General features: G+C 59.1%; 1 protein-coding gene across 7 annotated transcripts; it reads right to left on the minus strand.

Annotated features, from left to right (window-relative positions):
• Positions 1 to 1,205: 1,205 nt before the first annotated feature.
• Positions 1,206 to 18,554, minus strand: RAB3IL1 (RAB3A interacting protein like 1). Of its 7 annotated transcripts, none has more exons than XM_032489575.1 (11): positions 18,225 to 18,537; positions 10,383 to 10,635; positions 9,934 to 10,029; positions 9,768 to 9,845; positions 8,878 to 9,096; positions 7,644 to 7,772; positions 7,432 to 7,544; positions 7,129 to 7,152; positions 5,903 to 6,002; positions 3,085 to 3,151; positions 1,206 to 2,248 (listed from the first exon to the last, which is right to left on the minus strand). In XM_032489575.1, exons 1-11 carry the CDS (start codon positions 18,233 to 18,235, stop codon positions 2,166 to 2,168), a joined length of 1,173 nt encoding a protein of 390 aa, XP_032345466.1. In that variant the 5' UTR covers positions 18,236 to 18,537; the 3' UTR covers positions 1,206 to 2,165. The 7 variants fall into 7 exon arrangements, with proteins under 7 accessions (XP_032345466.1, XP_032345471.1, XP_032345472.1 ...); XM_032489580.1 differs by lacking the exon at positions 18,225 to 18,537 and adding an exon at positions 17,942 to 18,087; XM_032489581.1 differs by lacking the exon at positions 18,225 to 18,537 and adding an exon at positions 14,411 to 14,844.
• Positions 18,555 to 19,355: the final 801 nt, after the last annotated feature.

Genomic DNA, 19,355 nt, shown 5'->3' on the forward strand with positions numbered 1-19,355 from the left:
TCAAGACAGGCTTGACAGATGGTAAAATGTGACACAGCAGTGCAGTGTGTGAGGCCAGTGTGGGGCTGGGCTCAGGCTCAGTGGCTGTGGTTGGTGCTGGCTTCTAAGTGGTGGCCATCTGAGTGGGTTATCTAGAAAATTCACTTAAGAGGAACAGCTCCTGTGTGGCTGTTGTCAGCTAACCTTCCCCTCCCAATTCCAAAAGCAAAAGTCCTGGGGCGTCCCCAACCCAACCCCAGAAGCCTGCAGATCAGGGGTAGGGGCGCTTTCATGGGGTACAATTTGGGCACCAAACCTAGATTAAAATCCAGCTCTGCCACGAGCCTCAGTTTCTACATCTCAGAAAAACAGGGAAGGGCCTAATTCAGCAGTGGTTCTTTTGGGGGGGAGGGGAGGAAATTAGGTTTGTTTGTGTATTCATTATTTATTTACTTTTAGGGGGCAGTAGTGGGGATTGAACCCAGGACCCTGTGCATACTAAGCACGCACTCTGCCGCTTGAGCCATACTCTCCCCTCTGGTTCTTAGAGTCTAGGATGCTGGCCAACACTATGCGCTCTGGAACTGGGCTTGTTCATCCCTATCCTGGGGCCACTGTTTCCTCTTGGTGCCTCAGTCGACTCATCTGCAAAATGGGAGAACTAGTACCTCTGATGGCTGCAGTGAGGATTAAGTGAATTTGTTTATTTAAAGGGCTTGCAACCCAGGACTTCAGGGGCCTGGGCCACCCCAACTTCTAACACCTGTCACTATTGTCCCTCATTAAGAATCCATGGGGGAGTCAGGGTTACTACAGTCCCTGCCTGTGCTGCTGGCAGACATCACCGGTCATCAATCCTGCCTTCATCCTGTGTGCTCGGCAGCCCTGACACCTTGACTGAGCTCCAGGCTCCTGTTAGACTAGGCAGGGAGATGGGAAGGGGATCTGCTCAAGGTTTTCTGTGAGGCAGCGGCAAAGCCCCCACTCTCCTGACAGCAAGCAGCTCCACATGGAGAGGAAGCCAGGCTCAGCCTCCAGTAACCCAAGCCCTGGGGAACCCTGGGGAGGACTCCAGTGATGCTCCCTGCAGAAATCCCTTCAGGATTTGGGTTTAATCCCAAGCACGAGGGTGGGCGAGGAAAGGATTTTGTTTCATTCCTTCAGAGGCCCAAGCCTTGGCCCAAGCCCCAGGGCGCAGGAGTAAAGGCTCGTGGCCACCCCGCCTCTACCAACAAAGCCGTCCTTTATTAAATAGAGATCGCATTACATTCCGTTCAGAGGAGGAAATCAGACGTGGTGAGGGATGTGTCCAGGTTGGCCTTGGACCCTGGTACCGAGTAGGCTGTGAGAGGTGAGGAGGGGCCCGGGGCCTGCCCACCCCACCCCAGTCCTGGGTGCAGGGCGCCCTCTGCCCCTGTTCTCTGGATGGCCATCCACGGCTGTAAACAGGCCAGGGCGTCCACTGTGTTTTACTTTGGGAGATGAGTGCCCCAATCCTTCCAGGAGCGGTGGGGGCAGGACTTCTTCAGCATAGGGCTCGGATGGGGAGGGGAGGGGGAAGGTTGAGAGGGAGGGCAGGAAGAGGGACCCTGCTACATCTTGAGAACATTTGGGGGCAGTTTTCAGGCAGACATAGGATGGAGTAGAAGACAGCCAGGGAGGCCCTGGCAGTCACAACTCTGCGGCCCCGTGGGCACCTGGGACTGCAGGCCTGCTGGGCTTTCTGATGCGGAGGCCTCCTGGGAAAGTGGTGAAGGATGGCCACAAGGGGGTGCTGGTGCCCAGGGACTTGGGAACTAGCCTGTCGGATACCCTTGAGATCCAGCCAACAAGGCGCCTGCAGGCAGCAGCTCCTGGGACTGGGGAGGGGGTGCTGGCTGCCCCAGGGGCCCCTCCCAAGGGCTGAGCCTCTCTGTATGGCTCCAAGCTCCTTGGTCTTTGGTGCTTTCTTGAAAGTCTCCTAGTGGCTGTAGTACCACTAGGGAAGAGAGGTCACCTCTTGAGGTCCTGTCCAGGGATGGACGTTTGGTGCCAGCTCGGCGCTGCCTCCATTGCCTGGCCATTTGTCCTTCTGTTCAGTTTCTGGCTAAGGGCTGGCTCAAGGACCCTGTCCTGCTGTATGTCTGTCTATCATGGAGTGGGTGTTGGCTCCAGCTCAGAGCCCCACTCCAGGCCTGGGCCATGCCCTAGGCCTCCTGGGGGAAGAAGCCAAGCTTGGCCAGCGACATCTCCTTCCGCAGCCTTGTGATCTCCCAGAACATCGGCTCCGCTGCAGGCAGAGAGAGCGTGGACAGCTCAGTGACCACTCAGGATCACCTCAAGCAGACGGCCTGGCCCCTTTCCCTGGCTTTGGGCAGGGCAGCTAATGGGCACCCTGAGGCTCCCCAGTCTCCCAGGATCGATGGCCTTAGTGAGTGGCTGGACCTCTTTGAGGCTCCACTTTGAGGCCTTGCAAACTGTTGAGTGCTGAACACATGGGAGAGATGGAGGTGACGGTCACCCCCAGAGCCTGACGTGGGCATTCATGTACCCACTGCCACACACTTGAGAGGCTGCAAATGCTCTCCAACCCCATCTCCCCGGGCTCTCCAGCGACCCAGAGAGTAGACAGATCCAAAGCGTCAATCAGGGCCCTCAAAGTCCATCCCCTGCTGGCAGAATGGGGCAAGGGGACAATGGGTGGACGGACTCAAGTCAGGCAAGGGTACCAGGGAGGTGGATGAGCCTGTGTTCAGGCGACCACACTGCGAGGGGAGGAGATTCCGTAGGGCCTCGAATGCCAGGCCAGTAACAGGAATGCAGTCCCTACTGGCCCCGGGGCTGGGAAAGGTTTCTGGGCAGGAGAAAGCAGTTGGATCCAGGAACGCGGGGGGTCAGGCTTGTTTTCCTGGTGAGGCAGGGCCCAAGAGGACCGTTCTGCTGTTAGTCTTTCCACAGAACTCAACAACAGGGGTTCACGAGCCCTTTACTAACCCACAACCTTCCCGCTCGCAGAATCCTCATTTCGGACCCGGGCAGCAAAGCTCTGGGGTTGGCCCTGCCGCCGCTGGCCCGCCCCGCCCCTTCCAGGGCACCACCCACCGCCAGCCACCAGGGGGCGCTCACCGTCCTGCCGCACCAGGCCTTGCTGGATGTAGCGGATGTAGGTGAAGAAGTTGCACACAGCAGTTATCTGTGGGCGGAGGGGGCAGGGTGTGATCCGCCGGCCTCATACTTGGGGTTCCCCCGCAAAAAAAAACCAGCGCAGACGAGAGACAGGGCAGAGCGGGAAAACCCACATCAGAGCCAGAGCTGGGCTCTAAAACTGTAATTAACAGCCCCAATACTATCACACCTAATAAAAAAATGATAGCAACAATTAAGCGTAATCAAGTAGTTCAAGTAGGCGTATCCTACGAGGCAGACATGCCCATCATTCCCATGCTGCACGTGGGGAGAACGGGGGCTCCAAGAACGACCTAACAACAACTGTGGAGGTCACAGAACTTGTAAGTGGCCGAGCTGGAAGATAAACTGGGCAGGATGCCAAGAATCCACTTCCCTGGTCCCCCACCCCCAACCCTCGCCCCAACCAGGGGCCTGCTTGCCCTGGATGCTGGAGGCCTTGGCCAGCCAGGCCTTACCAGGGGCTATCTGTAATGCCAGGAAAGGCAAGGGGATCAGAAGGTGCTCACCTGGCTGCCCTGGAGCCCCTCGCCTGAAGCCCCCAGCCTGGCCATGAAGACTCTCATACCGTGGAAAGAGTGCTGTTGGTGCACTGTCCTGGCCACTTCTGCAGGCTGGGGCCCCATCTCCCTGCTGTTCAGAGTGTTGCCCCTCTGTACCCTCTACCCCCACAGGCCTCAACCAATGACTGACTGACATCTGAGATGTAAAAGGCCAGCCCACCCCAGGGTGGAACCCACTCTGGGCTCCAGTCCCTGTGGATCAGGCTGAGCCAGACTCTAGCTGAGGCCACACCTTCGCCTGTTTCCCTCACCCCATTCTGCTTCTCCCACTCGCCTCCTGAGAATTGCACACAATCTCCATCTTAGGCTCTGCTTCTAGGGAACCCAACCTAAGACAGGGTGGGAGGTGGCTGGCAGCTGTGCCCACAGCTGCTCCTGCTAAATATCCAAGTGCTTTGAGGGAGGGATGTCAAGTGTGTGTGGGCCACAGGCCAGGGAGCGGAGACGGTCAAAGGGTGAGGCGGTGCTTCTGATAGGCCCTCAAACACCCAGGAGCCCTTGCCAGGAGGACAAAGTGGGTCAGAGGCAGGGAGGTTTGAAAGCCAGGTCAGGGGACTGACCCAGCGTGGCCGAAGTGCCACCTGGGAGGGCCGAGGAGGGGCTGCGTGGGGTGCAAGCAGGACAGGAGAAGCTCGCATCTCAGGCCATGGTGATGTGCAGTGGCCAGTGGGCCCCACGGGAGCAGGGGATGACAGGAGTGGCGGGCCTCCCCCCAGTGCTGCTCCTTGGGGACTGAACTCTCTTCTCCCTGTGGATTCCACACTCCGTGGTCTCTTCAGGATGGAGACCACATCCTAAAACTTCACACCCTTCTCATCTACCCAGTTCTGCCCAGCACAGCGTGGACACACAGGCCTGGCAGATAGGACGTTCTAGATGTCATTTTGTTGGCATGGGAATGTCTGGCATGGATCCCCGGTGTTGGTATCAGAAAACACAAAGGGCCAATGGCCATCGAACAAGGCCGTGGGCACAGATGCACAGGGCGGAGGCTGGATTCAGAAAGGGGAGACCTGGGTCTAGGATGAGTTGCCTGGGGCATACCTCTTTCCTTTCTTTTTTGGGGGGGAGAGTAATTAGGTTTATTTTATTTATTTTAATGGAGGAACTGGGAATTGAACCCAGGACCTTGTGCATGTAAGCACACGCTCTACCATGGAACTACACCCTGCCCCCTCTCCTTTCTAAGGCTCAGACTCCCTGTCTCTAATGGGGGCCCAGCTTGTTGCTGTGGGATTGGCCAGGACATCATGCTGGGCTACCCTGCAGAAGCTTTCAGGACCAGATAAGCTGCCTTTGCTTGTCAGTCTGGTGCCTGATGATGGGGGCCATTTGTCCACTTTAGTCCCAGGAGGCGCCTCTGGGAGGTCAAGGGGAGGAGATGGTTCCTCTAAGAGGGCCCGTCCACACTGTGTCAACTTTGCACCAAGCTTCATTGTTTTCCAAATTTTTGTTTCTTCCAATCATCTTTACTGTCTTTGAAGGGACAGAAGAACGGGGACCACCTCACCCTCATCCCAGCTCAGTAGGTCCCCTGATCCAGCCTGGGTCACTTGGCAGGTGAGGACAGTAGCTGGGATTCCTGGAGGCCCCTCAGCACCCACAGCTGACTGTCAGCTTTATGTGACAGACAAGTCTCAGAACATTCTCCAAAACCTGGGGCCGGACGGAGCTGGAGCCAGAAGTCAGGAGCCTGGAACTTTAACCTGAACTTCCGTGTGGTTCCCTTGGTTAGGTTACTTTAAATGACAGGTGATGGGTGTCATTTTCACGATTACTTTTTAGCCAGCAAGAACATGGCTACCTCAGTCCTTCAACCACAAGGAACTGACTTCTGCCAAGAGCCATGTGAGCTCAGAAGGGGGCCCTGATCGTCAGAAAGGACGCAGCTGCTGACACCCTCATTGCAGCCCATGAGACCCTGGCAAAGGACCTAGCTAAGCTGTGCCTGGACTCTGGATCCAGGGAGACTGAGATAATAAATGAGTGTCACTAAGTTCATGGAAATTTGTTGCACAGAAATAGCAAACCAATACACCTGGCTTGGCTGTGTAGCCCAAGTCAATCTCTGCAGCTCTCTGAGCCTGTGCCCTGCCCTACTCTGGAGATAGAGGTTGTGCTCCTAGGCCTGGGGACTGGAGTCTCAGCTCAGGGAGCCCTAAGGAGCCAGGTAATTCCCCCATTGGATGACTCACCCTGGCTCGGGAAGATGGCGAAATGTAGTAGTGGCTCTTGGAGTCCCCAAGCCGGATTCGGTGGCGACAGGCACAGGCCAGCCCACTCAGGGCACATGTACTAGGGGAAAGCAGAGGGGGTTGTGGGGGCTGACTGGGGCTTGCCCATTCAGCTCATGCAGGGAGGATGCGGCAGCCAGGAGGAGGCCATAGAGGGAGAGGCAGGCAGGCAGACAGCAGGGTGGGGCCTGACATCCTCTCCCCTGGCGTCCCAAGGAGTCTGCAGCCAGGCCAAGCGGGAGTAGGGGCAGTCCTGGAAATCCCTGCGAGGGACCTTTAACCAAGCTGGACCCCATCCCTAAGCCCCTCACCTCACCCTTGGTGGGCAGGGGAGCTTGGTCAGCTTCATGCCAGGTGTACCAAAGCTCCACCCTCTGAAGGCCCTGAAAATGCCCCCCTACTTTACTGGGGCCCTCAGACCCAGTCACCCCTTCCCCCAATTAAGCAGGAGTCTGCTCTCTCTTCCACTGAGCCTTTTGCTTTATCTCTACTCTTTATTGTTACAGCCAAGGGCTCCTCAAAAATCCACATCTAGCCCACAATCTTTCCCTGCTGCCTTCTTATTGCCCAGGAAATGGCTATGGAGAATCCCGAGTAAATGAAGGATAAATAGGCTCCTTGGTTGCAGGACTTATCAGAGCCTTTGCTGCCTCCAGGTTCAATGTGTCTCTCTGATTGGACCTGGGAACCTTCTTTTCAGGGAACATTTATCGATGATTTGTGAAATTCTGGTCTAGTGGGTCAAAGCCCCAGCCTCATTCGAGGCCCTTTACACTCTGGCCCCAAACACCCTCTGTGGCCTCAGCCCCAGCTCCTTGCCCACTCACTCAAATGCTCCACCCACCAACCCAGGGGAGTCTCCATTAATACTCTGGCTTCTCATACCTTCACTTATCCCGTTGCCTCTGCCTGAAAGGTCCTTCCCTGCTTGGCAGACTGTTATTCATCCTTCAAAACCCCGCTCAAATGTTCCCCTCAGTGACAAGGCTCCCACCCCAGGACCTCCCTCTCAGGCCAGATCCTGGGCTGCTGAGGGGAAGTGCTCCCCAGTCCCTGCTCTCTCCACACTGTGGCAGTTTCACTTGGCTGCTGGCCCCGCCCAAAGCCAGCTGAGAAGCAGGGAGGACTAGACGCCAGGGCTGTCCGGTTATTGGCAGGAGGCAGAGCCAACAACCAATATAACTTACGTGTCAATCGGGGCCCGGAACCCACTGTGGGAGAGAGGGAGTGGGAGAGGGAGGCACGTCAGGGCAGCCGGGAAGGGAGAGACCCTGGCTCCGTGACGAAAGGCAGGAATTTCTACCAAAGATGCCTCCCTGCCCTGCGTGGGGGCAGCCACAGTCCCCACCCAGTGAGGTGCCCTGGCCCACCCACACCAGGCCCCAGCAGGCAGGCCTGAGGCTCAGTCCTCCCAGGCCACCCCCTTGGCGGGGGCCCAAGGCTACGCAGGGGTTTCCCAGGGGCCTGGAAGGGTGCAGAGCTAAGCTTACTTGGTGCGGCCACACTCGACAGCGGCCACCTTCACTGAGGGCAGTGTTTGCGAAGCCACAGGCTCAATGGTGAGCGTGTTGTCCTCCACGGCGGCCCGGACCAGTGCCGAGAGCTGCTCCAGAGCAGGGCGGTGGGTGAGGTGGTGAGAGGCTGGTCCCTGGCTGGGGGGCCGGCCTCCCCTCCCCAGCTGGCCGCCCTCTGCCCACCTCACCTCCTGCATGGTGAAGTCCAGGCAGGGGCCCACGTCCTCCCGGTACACCCTTTCCAGGAAGGGGCAGGTCTTGTCCAGGGAAGGTGATTCCCTCCAGGCTTGGAACTCTGCAAACAGGGTCGCATCCACCTGTAGGGGAGGGCGAGGGGGGTGGGTGGGGGTTAGGGTGCTGGGGGCCAGCACAGCAGAGACAGGCAGAGCCGAAGGTGGTGGGGAGCCAGGGAGGACGCAGGGCAGGCCCAGTGGGGACCACGCAGGGGAGCCAAGTCCCAAAGAACTCATCTCCTGTCGCTGCACCGAGAATGCAGAATTCAAAGTTGCACTTTCAGGCGTGTTTTCAGTTTCTCGGCACTAGAGAATTACAGACTTGGGTCCGGGGCCTCGTCCTGAAGACCCTCCCCACCTCCTTGAGGAGGAAAAGTTGAAGAGTGACCCCGCAGGGACCCACGGGTACACGCCGGGACCCGCAGCACACACAGGCATGGTACACGGGAGGAAAGACACACGCCCCCCCGGAGCACATGCAGTGAGAGGCTGGGTGGGCGGGAGCGGGGCGGCCCCTCTCCGGAGCCATTACCTGTCGGGAAAAGGAGAGAGAGGTGGCAGAGGTGGGGCCCACAGGCAGCTCACCAGGTGGGAGCTGCCAGGCCGGCTCGTAGGTGAGGTGAACCGCCCTGCTGGGGACCACGCAGAGGAGCAGAGAGAGGAGGGGGGGCAGCCCGGGCTGGACGCACAGGGCAGACAGACAGACAGGTGCACAGAGACAGAAGGAAGGAGATGTTAGTGTCCAGTTGGAAGCTTAGAGCCAGAAGAGGGTTGAAGGCCCCCCCCGTGCCTCCTCCTTGGAAGCTCCGGAGGCCTGGGGCAGGATGGAGCTGGGGGCCACCTTGGCATCAGAGACCCCAGGAAGCTGAGTCCCACTACATCCCTCATGGGTGTTCACTGGGCGCAGCCCTGAGTGAACTCCTGAGGACCCACAGCCAAGGACATTGCAGCTCATTGTCCAGCCTGGACCAGACCCCCATGTACCCCACTGAGGGCCAAACACCTCATATCACAAGGAACCTGCCCAAAGGAGCCCTCATAGCCAAAGGACACAGAAGTCCAGAGAGGGTGGGACAGGCTCCTGGTCACACAGCAGGAGTCAGGCAGGTCCCCACTGGGCATCACTGCCCGGCTGACAGTGGGCGCTGTCTCTCTTTCTGGTGTCCACTGTCTGCCCGCAGCCTCTCACCTCTCTGCCCTCCTTGTCCGGGGCCAGGGCGTGTCCTGCAGCAGGGCACACAGCAGGGCAGGGGGCGCTGCTGGTGCTCTTATGACGCAAGTGGCCCTTGCGGGGTCCGGCCTTGGTGGGGCTGAGAAGCTGCGGGTGGAGCTCGCGGTTGGGAGAGGCTGGTGTGGACGTGATGACCAGTGTCTTCAAGGCTGTCACCTCTGCCTGCAGCATGTCGATCTGGCCGGAATGAGATGGCTGTAAGTGTTAGCCCAGGGTTGACTCTGCCCTGGCTGCCACCACCTGTCACCCCAGCTCAGGATGGCCCACCCTGACTAGTACCTAACTCTACCTGTTACAGCTTTTGAAGTGGGAGCTGAGATACCCATTTTACAGATCAGGAAACTGACGCTCAGAAAGAAGACATGGCCTGGCTTAGGTCACTTTGATAGCCAGGACTCTGTTTGATACACGTGTCTGAGAGCTGGTTGGGTCTCCCACTGAGTGGCCCCTAGGAGCCAGGAACAGCCCAGCCCACACATTTTACAGATGGGCAAACAGGCTTGGAAAGCTAAAGCTCCTTGCCCAGGCTCATACAGCCAAACTGAGGTTTCTGCTTTGCAAAGGGGACATAGGAGGAGGGAAAAGAAACTACAACGGTTACAAGATCCTCCCAGACCCAGAAAGGGCCCAGAAAGATCTCCTTGGTGCAACAGAAGCACAGCTGGGGTCCCAGGGAGCTGGACTTCCACCCCAGCGGGCTGTGTTCCAGCGGGGTCATTCAGATGCCTCTGTCCCTTCCTTCTGGGCCTTGGTTGGCCCATCCCAACCGGCATCCATCCCCTGGCCAATGGCAGGGCTGGGAGGGGGTCAGGAGCTCTGGGCTGGCCGAGTAGGTAGGAGGGCCTCACCTTGCCCCGCGCCTCCTTCAGCTGCTTTTCTGACGCTGCCTGCTTCATGTTGGCTTCTCGCACCATCTTGTGGGCTTCCTGGGAAGAGGGCAGGCTCCAAGTGAGTGGGGCCATGCTGACAGATGCCCTGCAGACTCCCTCCCCAGCCTGCGCCCAGGCCCCGTACCTCAAACAGGCTGGCCGTCAGCTCCTCCAGCTCCTGTTCCAGCTGCTCCCGCACCTTGGACAGCCGCTCACACTCCTCATCCTTCAGTTTCAGCTCCTGGGGGGCACAGGGGACAGAGCCGTCAGCCCCACTGGGGGACCCCAGGCCTGGCACTGGGGGCGCCAGGCCCACTTGACCAGGCCCCATTCCCTGGGGTCATCTTCCGTGGGCCTCTGGAGCTGACTTCCTCCATGGCCCTACAGTTTACCATGTGTTTTCCATTTAGCTTATAGCATGAGGTTGGAGTCAGGACTTCTAAAAGTCGATTAAAAGTCACAGGAAGCACTGGTCTCCCCTTTGTTTGTGCTGCCCTCATGCTCAGCACAGGCCTGGCATGCAAGTGGCCTTGACAGGTGCATGACGTCTCCCCAGGCCGGCCCCTGGCCCCCCACCCCACCCCCAGGCCCCACCTTCTGGGCTTTGTGCAGCTCCTCCTTCAGGAACTCCGAGCCCTTCTCGCGGATCTCCATGGAAGAGCTGCGCAGGCGCGACACGTCCAGCCGGGTAGCCACAGGACCCTCCTCGCCTTGCACCTCCTCCCCTGCAGGGGTCTCCGCCAGGCCTCCCGGGGACTCCCTGTGGCTTTTGCAGGGGCCCACACTCTTCCAGGGGACTGGGACAGCTTCCAGGGGTGGCGGGTGGCCCTCGTCCGGGTGGGGCTGGCTGCCAGGCAGAGAGCAGATACAGGGTGGGGTCCTAAGGCCTGGAGAGCTGAGCCCAGGGACCAAGCCCAGGCAACACACCTGCCACTCTGGGCCTCAGTCTCCCCATCTGTAAAATAGGCTATCACCAGGGTTGTCACAAGGGCAGAATGACCAAGCACAGGGTCCCCTGGGGGCAAGGACAGGGCTCATTCATCTATGTCAACCACCCGCTCCAGCCCAGGCCCACAGTAGGTGCCCAGCACACAGCAGGTGTTCCTGTTGGTTCGCCCAACAGATACTGTAAATGCATCAATGGTGAGGGCCTGCGTTTCCGCCTCTTTAAAATGGGGAGGATCCAAACGGCCCTACCACAGGGGTCACTGACTAGATCAGAGATGTGCAGAAAGCCTTGGCACACGAGACACTTAAGTGGGAAGTGCCTTCATTGCTACTGTCAGGGTGGACCAGAGAGGAAGGACCAGCGGGGACAGGCAGAGCTCAGGCAGGAAGGTTCTGCAAATGGCCCCGGGGAAGGCAGCCCACTTCCTGCCCTCTGGACCTTGTGGGGAGCAATCCCAGTTCTCCACTGGTCCACCTTGTGACCTCAGGCAAACTCCCCTCTCTCTGAGCCTCAGGACACTCTTCTCCCTGAAGTTGAGGAACCCGGAGGCAGTGCAGGGCGCCCCCCGCCTGTCCACGCTCCCCTCTTCGCAGCAGACCCTAAGGAGTGGGGGAAGGAGAGGGCTGGGCAGTGGTGGTTTGTGCCAAGACAGCACCTCTGGACTCGCTCACTCAGCAAAAGTTGGCGGCTCCTGAGCCAGCAGCTTCTGAGCTGCAGTGGCTGGACTGAGGGTGGGGGGCTGGGCTGCTGATCGAAAGGGGAAGTGGAGGGGAAGGGGCTCAGAGGGGCCCACACAGGAGGGAGGAAAGACAAGTCCAAGGGGTCGTGGAATTCAGAATTGCCAAGAGGAAATGGGAAAGACAGGGCTGCGGTCTGGTCCCTCCTCCCCGTCCTCTGGACCCAGGGACCATCACTTAAGCAGCCCCCTATGTTTTGTGTTTCCCCTTCGGTAACACAAAAGGACCTGGTGCCCAGGGACCCTAGCAATGAACCCATTCCCAGCCCTCCAAGTGGCCCAGTCCAGCCACCAACCCAGCCTGCCCTCTGCTGGAACTAGCCGAGTGTGGTCTTGGGTTCCTCGGGCTGGGTCCTGCCCAGCAGGGACGCAGGCTTTGACGACTAAAATTGGAACACACACCCATCACTGCATTAACAGCATTTATGCTGGACAGGGATCTTTCCTAATACCCTTGTCTGAGGGGTCTTGTTGGCCAGCGGGTCCCTGAGGCTTAAGGAGCTGTGGCAGCGCTGTGGTGGCCCCAGGCTGAGTCTGCACCCAGGGGACTCCCAGGTGCTCTGCTCATGTTATCTCACTTAAAACTCTCAGCCGAGGAGGGGAGGGGATAGCTCAGTGGCAGACGTGTGCTTAGCATGCATGAGGTCCTGGGTTCAGTCCCCAGTACCTCCATTAAAAAAAAAAAAAAAGAAATCTGATTACCCCTCAAAACAAACAAACAAACAGAAGCTGCACTTGTGGTATTGTCTCCATTCTACAGATGAGAGAGGTGATGGGACTTGCCCAGGGTCACACAGCTGGTCAGCAGCAGTGCTAGGAATGGTGGCCAGGTCGTCAGCCCAGGCTCCCAAAGCTCCCCAGCTACAGCGGACCGGTGGGCGGTGGGCAGTGGGTGGGCGGTGGCATCGTGCATCTGCCTCTGGATCAAGGGCCACTGGGTCCAGGGGTACCCAGGAGGCTCTTCCTCAGCTGCGCAGGGAAATCTGACCCAATTCCAGCCTGAACTGGCTTCTCAGCCTCTGCTCCGGCCCAGAAACTGCCCCCGAGAAAGGAGGCCAGGGCTGGCGGCAGGGGGGCTGTGGCTGAGCACACAGGCCAGTCGGGCAAGGATGGGTCCATGCCAGGCTCCGACCCTTGGTACCTGCGAGCCCCTGGGAAGGTTACTGAAATTCTCTCAGCCTGCCTCCCCATCTGTGGGTTGGGGGTAAAACCTGCAGGAAGCGCACTAAGAATGGAACTGAGTCACTGGACAAGGCACGGGGAGAACAGTGGACTGTCTGCAGCTATGTTTGGCAGGGACCCCCACTACCCCGCCCCCCATCATGTCTGCCCAGGCTCTGGATCCTGCAGCTAAAACTGTGGGCCCTCAGGAGGTTCCCCCACTGGAGGCCTGCAGTCCAGTACCGTCCCCTCAGTGGAGAAGATGGCCAAAGTAGTCATTCAGGCTTGGTGGGGTCAGACCCCACGTCGGGACTGCCCACTACGATAGAATGAGCAACAAGTATAGGCCAAGGGCAGGGGGTGACTTCCAGGGACAGCAAAGGGCACAAGGCAGGATCCCAGGTCTCAGATCCCCAGCCCCATGGCAAGGACCACCCCAGCCATCACCTGCATCCCCTGCCTAGGGGAACAAGGCAGCCAGACACCTCCCGCGAATAATAAGCTTCGTCCACAGGTGTGGGCTTGGCCTCTGGCCACAGTGAAGGACACACACTCTCCTGCTGGTCCCCAGGGCATGGGCTGGGGGTGTGGCCAGACAGCTCCCATCATTTTCCCAACAGGTTCTCATTTCAACCCACTGCTAGGGGGATGGGGCCCAATTTTGCAGCCAGAGGAAACTGTCCCAGGGAGGCCTGAGACAGAGTCCCAGTGATACCTTCCCCTTCTCCCTCCTCGTCCCCCTCTCCCCAGTGGAAAAGCCCAATGTATAAATCCTCATGGCAAAAAGCATGGATGGCTGGGGAGTCCCTAACAGCCCAATGCCTGGGCCGGGGGTGCACAAGCAGGAGGGAAAGAAGGGCCCACTCTGCACTGGGAGGGAAGCTGGAATCTGTAGACCCTCCTGCTTACACTCTGGGCCATAAGGCCAGCTCCTGTGACTCAAATTTCAGAAGTAGAGGAGACCCCAGGCCCCTTGGGTCCAGCCAACTCAGAATCCATTATCTTCTACATACTTTAGAGGCCCAAAATCCTGGGCGTGAACATCTATGGTGGAGGGAGTTCACTCTTTGGGCACGCATGAGCTATCAAGTTCTTCTGTGCTATGCCTACTCCCTCGGCCCCTAGTCCAGGTCCACAGTGCTCTGCTCAAACCTTCTCAGTCCCCATTCCCCACAGAAACAGAGTCCAACATCCAGGATATGCCACTACGGAGGGGTCTGCTCAGCGGCAGGAGATAGTAAGAGTCAAGGTCGGGTAGGTGGGGGCAGCCAACATCCCCATCCCGAAGCCGGCTCCCCTGCCTAGAGCCCAGGGCAGTTCACACAGGAAAGGCGCTGCGGGGTCACTTCCCCAGGAAACACACAAGGGCTGGGGGAAAGCAGCAACCCCCAGGCCCTTTCTCAGAGGGCCCCTGGGGCTTTTGTTCCCATCTACGAAACATGGCAACATGAGGGCCACCTCTGGGTTCAGTGGTCCCCAGTCACCCAGCAACCCCCACTGGACGAGGAGGGCCTGCCCGGAGGCCACACCCAGGGCCAGAAGGGCCCAAATCCGGTCCTGTGAACCTTCCTCCAGCTTTGGCCCAGCCAGCCTACCATGCCCTGAACCTCTCCCTCTCTGCCCACCAGTGCCCAGGTCACCTCCTTGAGTTAAAGATGCCTCCTGTGTGCTAACAGACATGACGGCTTCATTACTCAAGCAGGGGGAGGAGCCAGCATGGGATACTCTGAAAACCAGGGGAGAGAAAGGAATCAGGGCTCACACTGGGACCCTCACCTTCTGCCTCGGGCCACAGAGCCCAGGCTCCAGGGCAGCTGAAGCTTGTCTGGTCTGCAGGAACCCCGACCTGGGCCCAGCTCCGGGACAGTGCCGCAGCGCAGGGGCCGGGTTCAGAATCACACTCACACACTTACAGGCAGCCCAGTAAGCCCTGAGAGCCCTGAGGCTGAAGCCCAGTGACTCTCGTCCAGGGGCCAGCGGGGTCCCAGGAAAGGTTTCCTGTGTTGGTTCCCTGACCGACCCGCAAACCCAGCCAAGCTCAGCCCACAGAGAGTGGCCAAGTCCTCAGCTCCAGACCCACAAACATCAGATTCCCGAGCTCCCACTCCCATCTGTGCCAGCCCCCCACTCCACAGATGTCATCACGCGTGCACCTCATTACACTGCGACAAGGAGAGGCTCTCTCCAACCCAGTTTGAATGAAGAGGCGCCCGAGGTTCAGAGAGGGGTGGCGATCTGGCGAACACACAATGAGGAAGTGGCAGGGTGGGACCTGAACCCAGAAACCAGGCTCTAGTGTCATGTGAACTGTCACCCAGAAGAGTCAGGACAGGAGGAAAGGGGATGAATGGTGGTTTCAGAGAAGTGAGGCAGGACGCAGATGGAGGTTTGAGGAAGTTTGAGGCAGTGTGGGAACGGTGGTGGTGGTGGGGTTCCACCCACGGCTGCTGTTCTAGCTGGGTAGGCTCTGGCCTGGGAGGGGATAGGCAGAGGGGAAACACAGAGAAAGACTTGGCGGGGGAATCATGGGACGACCAGGGGCTGGAGAGGGGGACAAGACAAAATGGCAGTAGTTAAGATAACTACAAACCAAGAACAAGGTGAATGAGAACAGTAGTGCCCGTGAGTGGAATGAGGAACTGGGAAGGGGTCTTTCAGGGAAGAGAAGGGGGTGGCTGAAGCATTTGGGAAGTGGCAGCCCACAGGGAGCAGCTGCAGCCCGAGCCTGGATGAGGGGATGGGTGACAGAGGAGCTGAGGGTTCCAGAAGAATGGACAATGGTGTTGTCCAGGGAAGTGAGTCGAGTAGGACCCCCGGGGTAGGAGAGGGTGCGTCTGGACCACTCCAGGAAGGGTAGGTGTGTGCACGGGAGGCTGGAGCAGCAGCAGTGCCTTGTTCCTACAAGGAACACGGAGCAGGAGGGAGGAGGAGGCCAGGAACAGCCTCGGGATGGTTGGAACCCTTGAAGCAGGTGGGCCAGGCCAAGCCTCTTCCTGCCACAGACCCAGGCCCGCCAGCCCAGCCTCTGCCCTGATGAGGAAGGGAAGCCAGCCCTGCCTCCACCGGGAGCCAGCCCAAGGCCCAGAGCCTTAAGGTGACTTTCTCAAGATCACACAGCCTATCTGTAGCCCTGGAGCTCCCCAGCACCATGCCTGCAGCAACGACACAGTCCCCCATCCCTAGGAGGTTAGGGTGGTCTCTCTCATTCCCAGGCCATCCAACAGTCTGTCCCTGCCTAGAGACAGGCATGATCTGACAGACAGGGAAACAGACTGGGGGCTACACCAATGTCATCTGGCCACCAAGTGGCAGAAAACTAGCCCAGAACCCAAACTCTGGCCTCTGAGGACCAAGTCGCAAGTGCCCAGCACTGTGTGAGCAACAGAAGTACCCAAATTGCCCACCCCATCACCTTGGAGCTGGCTTGGTGCCCCAGACTATGGACATGGGATGCTGTGGGGGATGGGAAGGGAGCAGCCTGCTTTGTGGGGAGGCGTCTCTGGATTCAGAGTTCAGGGCCCACACTCAAGGAGTCCCCATGAAGCAGGTCCACCTGAGCTCCTGAAAAGTCTTGCCGCTGCCTCCCACCCCAGGGGAGCAGCCCTTGGTCTAGAGCCAAGAAGCCGAGCTGGCACCTTGACCCAGCCACTAACAGAGCAGTCATCCAAGAATCCTATCTCAGGCATCTTCCACATGAGGAAACCAAGCCCTAGAGTCATGAGAGGCTTAGCCAGGGTTACCGACTGCTCAGCCAGATTCCTCCCAGTCTAGGAGGACGGATCCCAAGGATACACTTGCCCAAAGTTATCACAGCAGCTCTGTCTGCTACCTGGGCAAGTGTGACCCCGAGCAGCGTCCCTCCCAGCTGCTGCTGGAGTCTGGGTGAGCTCCTAGGACAGAGTCCCCCAGTGGGTGCTGGCAGCTTGGCCCCTGATCTTTCAATCCCTGCCTCCAACAATATTCAAGTGAGAGGTCCATAAAAAGGCAGTGCTCAAGGTAACCCCCAAACTCTACCTCTTGTTCCCCAGGTGCCCAGCTCCTCACTCTGCCCCTCGTGCCTTCCATCTGCACGTATGAAGCATCCACTACGTGCTCTGCACCTGGCTAGGTCCTGGAGGATCCAAATCTACCTCCAGGAAGTGAGCCATATTGAGGATTGAGTTGGGTTCGACTTGGCAGCCTGATCCATCCAGAAAGGTCCTGGGACTTTTTGATCCCTTCTTTAAAGTCAGCACCCGTCTACCAGCAGCCCCCAGACTTGTCTGTCTGGCCCTGGCCTGGGTGCCTCCAGGAAAGGACAATCTCTGGGCCTGGATCACTTCCCCACCACAATCCACACATGTCACCTAGAGGCCCAGAGAAGTGAGGCTGTACTCTCAAGATCACACAGGTGGCTGAGTTTTGCCTGGGTGTACCCAACACAAGGGGTCACCAGCTTCCTCCCCCAGCTCCTCAAAGACAATTAACCTCAGGCAGGATCGCCTTAACCTCTCCGGATGTCACCAATCCAACTCAACCACTTTCTCCCTAAACTCAGTCTCCTTCCCCCAGGGCACAATTCCAAAGAATCCAGGCTCCACTTAACTCTCTCCTTTTAAGTGTCTAGGGCTTCTTCACGCCTCACCCCTACCAGGAGCCCACTCTCCCAGCAGCCCCTGCTGGGGATGACTTTCCATGCCTCCCTTAGCATCTCAGCTCATGCTTTGCTTGGTGCCATGGAGTAAGGCGGATTCAGCCTGTATCGGAACTCTCCAGCCCGCCAGCCTCCCCACTGGGGTGTCCCTCACTCTCCAGCTGTGGCTGAGAAGGAGCCCTGTCCTGGGACCTCCCATCTGGCCCAGTTCTTTACAGGAATACATATAACCCACTCCCACTCTGGCCACATCTCCTCTAGGACCTGATCTTCCCAGGCCATGGGGAAGAAGTGTTTACCAAACTGCATGAAAAGACCACAGCACATACAGAGAAAGGGTCCCACACCAGGTTGGCCAGGGACTGGGGCCACCCGTGAGAATCAGTGAACAGATATGGGTACTGAAGCCACTAACCCAGGGCCCAGGGTCTGTGTTGCCCTGGTCCAGGCTGCAGGGAAGTCCCACACCACACCTTTGAGCCCAGCAGGCGCCAGGAGCCTTAGATGGAGGTTCACCAACTTGCAAGTGACCTTGGCAAAGACCCAGCCTCCCCCTTCCCAAATGCACTGCTTTTAGAGGGTTCACCCAGCCTGGAGGGGGGGGGGGTTCCCGTTCTCTAGGTGCATAGCAGAGTTATTCCGGCTTGCACTCTACCCCTCCTACCCCAGCTCACTTGCTCTCCGATCAATTAGAAGTTGGCGCTGTCATGGCAGGACGGTCTGCAGCCCACCCTTCGCACTCTCTGCCTCCAGAGAGACCCCCTGACACCTCCACGCGGAGTGTCCTTCCATCTTCAGTTGCGAGTCGCCTTGCCTGTCCTCGTGCTTCCAACAGGGCAGGAATAGAGGCGCAGAGCACCTCCCAGTGGGGGTGCACACACTCCCAGGACCCCACCCCCACCCTCCCCGACGTCCCACCCCGGGAGGCAGCAGCGTCCCGACCCCTCGCGAACCTACCCGCTCCACATCCCGGCGCCTCGGGGCGCCCGGGAGTCGGTTCCACGCGCCGCCGCCGCCGCCGCCGCCGCCGCCGCCGCCGCCGCGATCTCCCCGCGCCGCCCCCGCCGCGTCCCCGCCAGCCGCCGACTCCGCCCAGGCCCGCCGGGCTGCCCCGCCGCCTGTCAGTCCTGCCCGCTGCCTGTCCCTCTGTGCGGCCCCGGCCCGCGCCCCGGCCCCCAAGCCTGCCGCGACCCTGCCCTCGGTCGGTCACGTGGCCGAGGGGTGGCCCGAGGACACGTGCCCAGCCCCGCCCCTCCGGCCACCGACGCCGAGAGCTCGCGCGCGCTCGGAGCCCAGTCCCGCTCCGGCCGCCCTCCCCGGGACAGTGCGACGGCCAGAGTGGGGGAGGAGCCGGTCCCCATCATCCTGCGGCCAGCGCAGCTCCCGGACGCTCCCAGCTGACTCCCCTCCAATCACCCGCCGCGCGGCACAACGCTGCACCCTCCCAGGGCCACCCCTGCCCAAGAACCTACAGTGGCTCTCTGGCTTTCAGCTCCCTGACTCTTAGCGGACTGTCTCTCAAGGCCAGCAGGCACGCTCTCACCCCCTAACCTGGCACTCCTTCCCTGGGCTCCCTGCTCTGTGTCTCTCCCGGCAACATCCTTCCGGATGAGAAGGGGGGCTGACCCCCAAACAAGTTTTCTCTCTCCTCCTCAGGGCTTATCTTGTGGGAGATCCCACCTTTGGCCCCAAGTCTCCAGCCCCAGCCTCTCCTCCCAACCAGGGGCCACCCTTCTTGCTCTGAACAGACTCTGCCCATCCCTGCCTTTGCCCACCATCTAGTCTCTGCCAGAATGCGCCCTCCCCACCCCATATACACACCTATTAGGTCCCACGTCTGTAAAACCATTCCTTGGATGCTAGATCACTGGTCTTCCTTGTCCCTCAGCCCCTCTGTCCCTCTGTGACCTCTCCTGAGTCCTGACCATTGACTCAACTTCAGCCTTGGGCTCAACCAGTGAGAGCATAACCCTGCTTCTCTCTTGCCAGAGACCATGACCCCCACCCTCCATATCTAGAGGAGGCCTAGGAGTCTGGGAGCAGGTACTTTCCCTTTCAGGTGCTACTCTCAGATCCAGAGTCGGGACC

The sequence above is a fragment of the Camelus ferus genome, chromosome 10 (assembly GCF_009834535.1).
Source record: "Camelus ferus isolate YT-003-E chromosome 10, BCGSAC_Cfer_1.0, whole genome shotgun sequence".
NCBI classification, from domain to species: domain Eukaryota; kingdom Metazoa; phylum Chordata; class Mammalia; order Artiodactyla; family Camelidae; genus Camelus; species Camelus ferus.